The sequence below is a fragment of the Aedes aegypti genome, unplaced genomic scaffold (assembly GCF_002204515.2).
Source record: "Aedes aegypti strain LVP_AGWG unplaced genomic scaffold, AaegL5.0 Primary Assembly AGWG_AaegL5_hic_scaff_988_PBJ_arrow, whole genome shotgun sequence".
NCBI classification, from domain to species: Eukaryota; Metazoa; Arthropoda; class Insecta; order Diptera; family Culicidae; genus Aedes; species Aedes aegypti.
The window spans coordinates 22,156-33,210 of NW_018736698.1; the positions used below are offsets into that span (position 1 = coordinate 22,156).

An 11,055-nucleotide genomic window follows, 5' to 3' on the forward strand; every position below is an offset into this window, starting at 1 on the left:
CAAAGTCGAAACAATGAGAAATCATGGTCCAATCAAGATGTTGTATTAGTAGAAAAGAAAGCTCTTATGTAGACTAATGTTTGCGTAGAATAACACATCCTTGAAATATGCATGCCTTTTTGAAAAAGGAGAAAAGTTTGGAAATCTTAAAAAATTGACGTATTTTCTTAATTTTGAGCCTATTTAGTAATTATTTTGAATATGAAAAAATACTTTGGATCCCGCAAGCATGATCGAAACATAATCCTAATTTGATAGTATGAATGTATTTTGTAGCATAATTGAAGTAAATATGGACAAATTACAATTTTGATTAAATACCTCCTGTCCCTCAGTTTCGGACAGCTTGATTTGTTATACGAAATCTTTGTAATTATTGCATCAGTGTCTCAAAATACTTTCATTTTTCATGGGTTTCGTCGATCATGGTATCAAACATGCAATAAAATTAAGCAGAATGAACATTCAGAACAACATCGTAAAATGTGCTATTTTTCATTCATATATGAAAGAGGTTTTTGATAGGCATCTTGCAAACTAAGAAAAACTCACATTATTCTTGTAAATGTTGCAAATGCATTGAATTGATAATTATAAACTATTCCTATAGTGTACACATTCAATGATGTTCAAATTTATAGAATTCGAGGCATTTCCAGATCGTGTCCGGTATAGGGGGCCACCTTTCAAGATCGATCAATTTGGTACTAAAATACATCATCAAAATGCAATGTCAAAATTCATATTTCTATTTTCAAATTTATTTTTGTACACTACAAAATTATAATATTATCATAAATGGGTAACACGAGCCCCATAAAATCAATATTTTTCGAATTATGAATTTAGTGGCTTAAGTGTCCGGGTACTGGGGGATCTCCCCCTATATTGTGTGACATATGATATAGAATTTGATATTCAATATAAGTTTAGTTGAATTATGTGCAAATAATTTAAGTTTAAGAATTGTCCGGATTTTGATTCAATAGTGTCCGGATTTAAAGACAAACACTTACTTCAGGTGTCCGGATTTAAGAACAAGACATACCTTCATTATTTTAACGATCGTAACTTTTAAGGAAAAAAATATCATCTATTTTTAAAAATCTGATTAGCAGTTACTTATTAAGTAACAGAATATTGGCTTGTTTTACCCATGATTATCAATAAATAAATACAATTTAAACATTGTCGCTGCTTAAGTGTCCGGGTATTGATGCATCACGGTAAAATTAGAGTCTTCAATAAAGTTGTTCTGAGGTGTAAGCGCTATCTGACGGTACCTCATTCCAATTTGGAAATTTGTCTACTAGGGTGGCCACTAGTGGGCATGCAACTTTTACTTTTTGTTTGGCAGATATCTCAGGAGTCTGTACATTTAGAAAAGTGGCGTCTTTGACAACCACTAGCTTAAACAATTGACCGATGCACGAGTTCACTATCTGACGTTTGAGCGGTGCCGTGTTTTTTACGTGACCATGGCAACGAGTGAATTCGCACCGCTCAAACGTCAAATTAGTGAACTCGTGCATCGGTCCATGGTAATCTTTTACTTACTGAGCAAATTTGTCGAAGACGCCATCTTTCTAATTATGCAGGATCCTGGGGATATCCGCAAAACAAATCTTTCATGTTCACTAGCGCCGCCTGGTGGCAAAAATCTCGGATTTCTTGGCTAAAATAATGATAGTCCTTGAGCTACTGAACAGCTCTACCGAAGATGCCATTTTCTGTGTGTTTAGGATCCTGAATGACCATCGAAGGTAAGCCCTTGATCTCCTTAATAACTTTGTCGAAGATGGGTTTTCTATATTTAATCTAGATGCGAGATATTTTTATGCTGAACATAAAAACCAAGGTGTTGTACAAAGTTAAGAACGCGTGACAATTTAACGTTACAAAAATTTGCGCGATAACCGAAGGTTAAGAAAACTTCTGGACGATTCTCTGGATTTCCCAATTCCCTGTTGAACATCCACCAGTAATCGTTTGTATACCTAGATAAATTCATAGAATTCCAGAAAACATCTTTGAAACATAGCCAGGAGAAAATTCGTGGTTGAATTTCTAGAGTTGTTCCTTAAGATGTCTTTAAGCCAAATCGGGAAAAATATCTTTGGAAATCCCTGTCTCGAACGAGGCTTAGAAATTTTTCTTAGTGAATGCCTAAATGGATTTTAATTCTGAAGAATCTTCAGATAGGAATTTTAGGGTATTTTTTGAAGAAATCTCTGAACGAATTTTCAAAGCTTTGTCAAGCCAAGCTTTCTAACGGCTTCTTCTTGGCATTAACGACCTCACTAGGATGTCAGGGAAGTCAAGGAAATTTCCATTTACGAAAAGATCCTGGACCGACCGGGAATCGAACCCAGACACCTTCAGCATGGCTTGCTTTGTAGCCGCGGACTATAACGGCTAAGGAAGGCCCCTAAGGTTCACAAGATGCATTAAAAAAAAAACAGAAAAGAAATAAGAATACGGATTTTTTCAGACGATTTTTGAAGGAGTTCATGGAATTACCCTTTGGAAAAATACGAAGCGAATTATCAAGTGTAATTACTACAACAAATTCTTGAAGAATTACTTTTTTTTTCTATCTTTATTAACGAGATTTTTAGCCCTGGACTAGTTTATCTCCGGGGACCAACGGCTTCACTTCCCTTCCGAAGGGAAGTCGTCACTTGATTTTTTTGTACTTAAGTGACTATCTCGGGGATGGGATTCGATCCCAGGTCCCATGAAGAATTACTGAAGATTTCTTGAAAAACGAAGTTTGGCGAACGTTGTGACAAATAAAAAAATAAACAACTATTGAAGTGAGTTAAAAAAAATCTATTATTACTATCAGTGAATTCCAGTTTTTGTTCCTGGACGACTTCCCTCTCGAACTCGAAAGAATACTTGAAGGTACAGTCTTACACATATTGTACTGGACATAATAAAGTACGCGTTGGCCGTTTTCCCATACAAAGTGGTCAAGTTTGGATCTCGGCTTTTAGAAGTCCGATTGACCTGAAGTTTTAACCATATCTCGAAAGTAACTTCAAAACATGCTCAAATTTCAGAACTGATCATGACCAAGAGCATAATCATAAGATAATTATTTAATGAAAATATCAAGAGCAATATACCCTTCTGCAAAATTGTGCATTTCGTTAAAACACCCATGTTTTGTTGAATAACACTTTCAAGCATAAAAAAAATTTAAATTTAACCAGAAGGTACCTGGATATCACATGTTTCGAATGCTTAATGCAAAGCTGATGATTACTTTGGTTGGTTTACCAAATTTATATGATGCATCGTTGAGGAATATTTTGAGGCATGTGAATAATCCCATGCAAAACAGCTCAAAATCACGATAACTTTCGATTCCCTCGATAGAATTTTTTTTTTTCAAATTCACGGAGGAAGATGCTTGAATGCTATATCTTTCGAATGGTAGGTGTGATGATAATGGTTTCTGACACCCCGTGATCCAGTACTGAACTTGGAGAAATCCTTATGAAGAATTTACCTGCATAGAGCTTCAAATAACAGAACATGAAGTAATTCTATGTGTTTTTTAAGAAATTTCTTGGTAGATTACTCCTAGATAATTTAGCTTAGCTTAGCTTAGCTTAGCTTAGACTGACTACACATATCAATGGTTGCTATTCCGTGATTGACCGAAGTCAGTGAAAATGCACAAAAGAATCAACTAGAAGTTCAGCTGGGATTGGCCTAATCTTCTTCAGTGTGCATAATTCAGTGCCTCTATTTATACAAGGTCAATAACGGCGCCGGCCACGTCCTTGCAGTCAGGTGGGATTGAGGGAAGGAATGTTAGTGTGTAACCTTTGCTATTTGGAGACCGTGTTTGCCTCTGCATCTCCAACAAAGGTTACTGGGAGGGATGTTTGTTAATGGGGAGGATCGTTGGGTCAAAGGATTCACTTTGATAAGCGATTAGATCATGATAAACAATGATTTGTGAGATATATACATGCTTATACGTAAATATAATTGTTCATATAATTCTATGTAGAGGAAAATTATGCCGACACTTGAGGTGACGAAACCATTCAAAGTTTGTTGAACAATACCTAAATGTAACATTCCTACAGCTGTCAGTACGAAAGCATGTGTTATTATATTTTACTCATTTGAAAAGAAACAAAAGACTCAATTGGTTGGGACATCATAGACACTCTTATTCTTATGCCGACACTTACAGTGACGAACCATCCATAGTTTGTTGAAACATCATATTTACATCCACCATTGTAACGATTAAATGTGCAGTCATACATATTTTATAGATTAGAAATAGAGTAGCATGAAACGAGCTCACCAATTGATCCGTTATCCTTGACTGAGCAGCCACAATCCACTTTCAGCTTCACTCGTTTTGCTCGGCTAGCACTCAGAAAAAAAAAAAAATTGGCGCGCGACCCGAAAAAAAAAACACGGACGACAGCTCGGGCTTTCTTGACGCACTGCCCAGGAGCAAGCGTCAAGATCGTCGAAAGATCAAAAAGAACGAACCGATCGCGGCACTTTTTCACTTACTCCAACCGAACTCCCCGATCACGCCACTTTTTCACTTACGAGATCGACGCGCGACATGTTTGATCCTGCCCTCGTCGCTCGCTCCGGCAAAAGCAAGGCGTCAAGGGTCGGAAAGATTAACAGAAACTAACCGATCGCGGCACTTTTTCACTAACTCCAACCGAACTCCCCGATCACGCCACCTCTTGGTAGATTACTCTAGAATAATTTAACAGAGAATCTTAGAAGAATTTCAATATAGATTTTTTTTAAGATAACCAGGTAGTTTTTCCTGACAAGAATCATTTAGCAGTAACCTTTTTGAGCTTCTCAAACGATTTTGTTAGTCTACCGATGAAACGTTCTAATGATTCCTGATTCTTTGACAGAAGCCTGATTAATCATCAACAATAGTTTGATGGATTCCGAGAATTCAAGAAACTAAGGCAGATGTTCCTTCCCAGGATTCCTTCAAAGAATCTCGTCAAGAAGATTTCTTCCGAAGATCCTTCAAGTAGGTATTTTATCCGAGCATTTCAAAAAATAATATTGCAGAAACTGATAAAACATAAAATTCGATAAAAGAGGAAATCCTGAAGTTATCTCTGCCTCCCTGAGGAATACCTGATGAACTCTTTCAGGAGAGAACCACTGAGGAAATGTCTAAAGAATTCCCCGAAACAACCTCATTAGGTATTTTGAACAAATTTATTGAGAAATCTTGTAGATATGAATCCCTGGAAGATCTTGTGGGAAGAATCCCCGAGTAATAATACTTAAACAAATCAGTAGAAAAATATTTTTTCTTTATTTACTACGAGGATTATTAAAAAAAATGAAGTAATTCATGCACTCAGGCAAAAATTACTATGAATATTTCATTATTTCCCTTATGTTTATTAGCCACAAGAAAATCCGGTAAGTATTTCATTGATTCACCTTATGAATTGATCTGAATCATGCCAATGTGGCATCTTGCTTATTTCATAAAACAAGCATTATGAAAATTGAAATAAAAATTTAAGAATTTCTTCTATCAGCAGTATAAACTACATTACTTTTTATGTCACATATTATTGTTTAATTATTCGTTATTATATTCAGTTGACAATGCATTCCATTCAGAGTATTAACAGAAATTTCAATGCGTTCTACTACCTAATTTAGATAATGATTAGCTAAACGTGTGGAAATCGAATTTCCAACTATTTTGCCGTATTGGAGTATCACATTAATACGTAGCCAAAGTATTATTGCACATCGAGCTGTGGACGTGTCGAGGAATGAAAATTCGATTTTCCACACGTTGGTTACCATTTTCTAAAACAGATATTGAACAAACTGGGAATGTAATTATTCGGACTACAATATCTACAAACTCGACCATTATTCTCCGTTTATTACAATCTCAATTTCCATTTTTCGATTTGAAATTTTTGGATCCCCGTGGTTGTACATTGCTGAACTTCTGAAAAAAGTGGACACAGTATGTTGGATCTCAACGATGGCGGTGATTTCGAGCTGCAATTTTTCATAATAAACAACCTTATGAGTTTTTCATATTAGAGAACAGCTATGTGAATAGTAAGGCGGTTTAATGAAATTTATATACGTTAATTAAGTATAACTTACTTTCGCAATTATGGTTTTTCATCAAGCTAATATGAAATATATAATAGCCTTATGATGTATGGTTTCATTAATGGAATGACTAATGAAAAGCAATGGAAATCATAAGGCGCGCAATGAAATTTGTATACTTTCATTATGTTCACCTATTTTTTTGATTATGATTATCATTCCAAAGGTATGGAATCCATATTAGCCTTCTGAAATCGGATTTTATGGAATTTTCAATGCATCATAAGGCAAAATTTATGGAATTCGTTAATTAATTTGCCTGAGTGTGGGAAAAATCCGTTGGAAGAAATTCCTATAGAAATACCTTGAACAATCAAGATCTATGGAGGAAATTCCTAGGAGCAATATATGAATGGGGAAATGTTCGGAACAATCCCTGTAGGAATTATTAAAAAGAATCAGCGTTGGACTCCTGGAGAACATTCTAGAGGGAATTCCTATGGAAGATCCCTATGAGAAAATGTTGAAAGAGTTTCAGCTATAGAAGAATATTTGGATGGATTTCTGGTTTCTTCCAAGATTATCCGCAAGATATTGTATATTGATTACTCAAAGATTATTTTAGTAACTGCCAATGAATTATCGTTTTCCGTTAAGATTATATTCTAAGCTATATTCTCCAATCGTTGTTTCGTTTCCAGGGTCGAAGAGTACTGGGGACCCCCCAGCAGAAGGCCTGGAGCAAATAGTGGCCACCAGAAACATACCCAGCATCCACATTCTGATGTCGTTGGATGATTGGATCCAAAGACGCCCGGTTATCAGCACTCCAAAACGCGTACACACTTTTTGGCTGGAATCGGACCCGACTGGGGCCGCCAAGGGAGGTCCCCGAAAGGGGTGGCAACTATTTCACCGGACCGCAGCTGAAGAAGAAACCGAACAGGAACTACGAGGACGATAAGAGTGACGAAATGCCAACGGGGGTTGGGAGGGGTGATGGCGGTGGGAAGAAAGGTAAAAAACAAGAATAAGGGAGGAAAGGCGCCGGATGAGAAAGGAGATAAAGAGCCCAAAGAGAAGCGAAGCTTCTGGGAGCGGAGAAAATTAAATCCAAGAAGACTAAGAATAATGAAAACAGACAGAAAGCTAAGGAAGGAGGAGCTGGATCGAAATCCGAAAAGCTTCTCTGAAAGTCAACCAATGGAGTTGGGTGAGTAAAATCGGTTTTTAACGTTCAATAAATGTTTAGGTTGATAAATTTGGTATTACAGTTTCTTTCAGAGAAATGCATGAAAATGTTTTTTTTTCACATTTTATCGTTCCTCCTTAAGGTGAAGATAATCGAAGCCAAAACTCCAAATTTCAAGAGCACGGATCTGGAGAACCAAACATCCGCTAGAGCTTAAAAACCTAATCGATTGGGTCACCACCAGCTAGTGATCAATCGATTAAGTTTTCAGCTTAAACGGATGTTTGGTTCTTTAGATCCGTGCTCTTGAAAATTTGGAGTTTGGCTTCGATTTATCTTCACCTTAACACTAAACTCGTCCTGTATCTGTCCTCCACACCTATCGAATGTGCTTCTCGAAATCCTTCAACTGCTCGCTGTAGGCATCGATCTCGTTGATAAGACTCTTCGTCAAATTGGCGGGGTCACTTCCCGGCCGAGGAAGTTCGAAACGAGCAGTCTGCTCGGGATGCCACCACCGTAGGCAAGACATCCCCGCCGGTACTTTTCGCCTTGGCTTCGGCTGAGCGGATCCTTCTCGAAGTAGGTCTGCCAAATCCATGAGGCCACGGCCCGCGAAATCAGGTAGGAGTAGTACTTGGCACCGTAGCCGACCAGATGGGAGAACCGCAGCTGCCAGGCCGTGTTTTCCACGTAGGGAAGTCCGTAGAACTGTTCCTGAACGGTGCGAAGCGTTTCAGTGGTGTTCGACTGATGGCGGGACGGATCGCCGTGGTAGACCTGATCGAGCGCCGAGTAGAATACCTGAAGTTGCGTTTCGCTGGATGAGAAGAGGTGCTTGGAAGCGCAAAGGCGTTCAAGCATCTCTTCTGGCATGGGTTCCTGGGTTTGGAAGTGCTTGGCAAAGGTTCGCAGGACGCGAGGATCGCTGGCAAAGTATTCCATGAGGACCGATGGAACTTCGGCGAAATCTGTGCTGCAGCGAGTTCCGGTGACGTGTTGGTACTCAGTTCGGGCCAACATCGAGTGCATGGCGTGGCCCATTTCGTGGAACAGGTTGTCCACCATAGAAGGCGTAAGAAGCGTAGGCCCGGACCAGCGGGGCTGTGACAGATTAAGCATAACTACGACAATAGGGTTCTGATAGGATCCGTCTGGCATCACTTTGCCGCCCTGAATGGTGAAATGGCAGTCTTGGTTGGGCTTCCCGGGCCGCTCGAATAGATCACAGTAGATGTGCCCGAGGAGGCCTTCGGATTCGTGAGTTACGGCTAGTTTGTAGATGTCATGGGACCAGCTCTCGCCTGGTTCCATCTCTGTGTTCTCCAAGCTGATGCCGTAGAGGCTTTTCATCAGTAAATTTAACCCTTCCATGCAAGCTCCAAGCGAGAAGTAAGGTGAGAACTCCGATGCTGACGCTTGGAGGCAGCGTTTTTTGAGGGAAGACGTGAAATAGGGCGTGTCCCAGGTCGCCAATGGAGACTCGAAACGGTTCTCGGCATTTTTCATTTTCTGCATCAAAGCGAAATCACGTTCTGCACGAGGTTTCAGCTCTTCGTTGAGGGTCTGAAGGAACTCGTTTACCATCTCCGGGGTCTCTACGGTGCTGGCCTTTAAGGCTCTATGAGCGTACGTTTTAAACCCGCATGTGGTGGCCAAGTCATGGCGGGATTTCAGCAATTCTGATAAGAGCTGCTCTTGGTGCTGATCCGGAAACAGAAATAGTCTGTAGGCTGCCTCTCTGGCCATGTTATTTGAAGAATCTGCGTACAAACCGGAGACCAAGATGTTGTCTCCATCGGTCGAGAAAAACGGCCTGATAGCCTCCGGCAGGACACTTTTCTTTATAGTTCTAGGATGGACAGCTCCAGCCATGAACCTTTGACCTAGCTGAAGAATGCAATCGTTTAGGAAGACGACTTTTTTGCGGTCATTTTCCTTTAAATGAATTCCACACTGTTCAAAATCGAACAGGAACAATTCGGCCACATGCTTATCCACGTCGGTAGTTTCCATCGAGTCGTTTTCATCGACTACCTGCTTCAAGGCTTTATACAACCTTTTATGAGTATTAAGCTTCTCCACGATCCCACTAATCGTAATGCAAGCGTCCTCCGCCGCATGACTGTAGTGGCTCTGGGGATGTGCCAGCCGAATGAACTCGGCCAAATCGGCCACCTTGCAAAGTGTGTCCGACAGTTCATCGAAAATGGTCACCATCTTCCGAGTTCGCTGCGGCGATGTAGCCTCTTCAATGAGATCCTCCGTCTTGAAGATCGCTTTCTCCTTCAGCGCGTAGAATCCCTCATAGCTGGTCAGTTCCGGAATGTTGAACAGACCCTGGAACGAATAAGATGAGGTCAAGGCCAAGACTTTATCGATTATGAAATAACTAATACTCACAACTTCATTCTTGGTGAAATTGATCCGCTTCTCGGGTCGAGTGTTGAACGCCGTGGTCAACGGGGACCAGGTGCTAACCCACTTGTTGACCACCGTACGATTCACCCTCCGCAGCAGAGCTATCCGATCAAACCGTCGTAGCATCGTTCCGGCACCGATTTCGTGGATAATTTTCTACTTTTCCTGGAGGAGAATCACCATCAACCAACCAAAACAACTACCTCGTAAAAATCAGAATCTGCTTCTGTCAGTGTGTCATAACACTACACTGAATGAAAACTCGCGTCTTGAATTTACTGAAACTTGTGACGATCGACGCGCCTCCATACTTCATACACGGGAAAAAATTCTGTGGTAAAAACTAGTGATCCTATATAGAGAGATACGCGGAAGTAAAATGGAAATATTTGGCAACAGACCAGCAGTGCTGATTTTGCTCGGCGTCGAGAATAATATTGTAACACGGACATGACTTCCTCATTGCTCTAAAGTGTATTTTGTTTCGTTATAGATCTTTGAGCTACATATCAAAACTAATAAACAGCCGAAAAAATCAAAAACTAAAAATCGCATTGACAAAAATTCAAAAAAGTAAAACATTTCATTTTTTTTTACTTCATGCAAAATTACTTTTACCGAAATAATTTCAAGTGGATAACATTACTCCTCAAGAAAAGTTCAAAACAAACATAACGCATGTTCGTTTGGCTCACACTTTGACAGCTCTCGCTGCTCGATTGGCTCACACTTTGACAGAAATGTCAGCTTCCGCGAATCTCTCTTATAAAGGATTTCTAGTAAAAACTACTATTGTAGCTGCAGTCATGACTACGCCCATTCTTGAAACTACCATGAAATTTCAGAACAAATTACTATGTTTATGGTACATCCCGCCGCATTACTGGTACATTTGACAGAAGTTATTTTCATCAATTCGATTTCGACTACAGACATGGTAAATTCAAGCGCATTTCTGGTCTGCTGAAAATTGCCGGTGCGAGCGCTTAAGTTAACCCCCTAAAATGGTAGTTTTTACCGCACAATTTTTTTGCGTGTATTGACTGTTTAACGATAAACTTGCGACGATCGACGCGCCACCATATTTCATACAACGGAGGCTATTAGAACTAACTTGGAGGTGATGATTTGGAGGTTATTTGGCAAGTTGGAGGTTAAAATCACCTCCAAACACTAGCGATTTTGCGGTGGGATGTTGACGTTTGATCACGAATAACGGAGGGTATCAGAACTATGTTGGAGGTTATTTCACATTTTGGGAAAAATATACTGCTTCGCGACTAAAAATGGGTGAACCAATGTGCGAAGTTCGATTTTTGACCAACTTCGCC

General features: G+C 39.7%; 1 protein-coding gene across 1 annotated transcript; it reads right to left on the bottom strand.

The window, feature by feature from the left end:
- Positions 1-7,575: 7,575 nt before the first annotated feature.
- On the bottom strand, positions 7,576-9,961 carry LOC5578217 (mitochondrial intermediate peptidase). The gene is given in 3 exon segments (XM_001656810.2): positions 7,576-7,759; positions 7,762-9,643; positions 9,707-9,961. Coding segments are annotated over 3 exon segments (2,103 nt in total). The 5' UTR covers positions 9,851-9,961; the 3' UTR covers positions 7,576-7,682.
- Between the last annotated feature and the right edge of the window lie 1,094 nt (positions 9,962-11,055).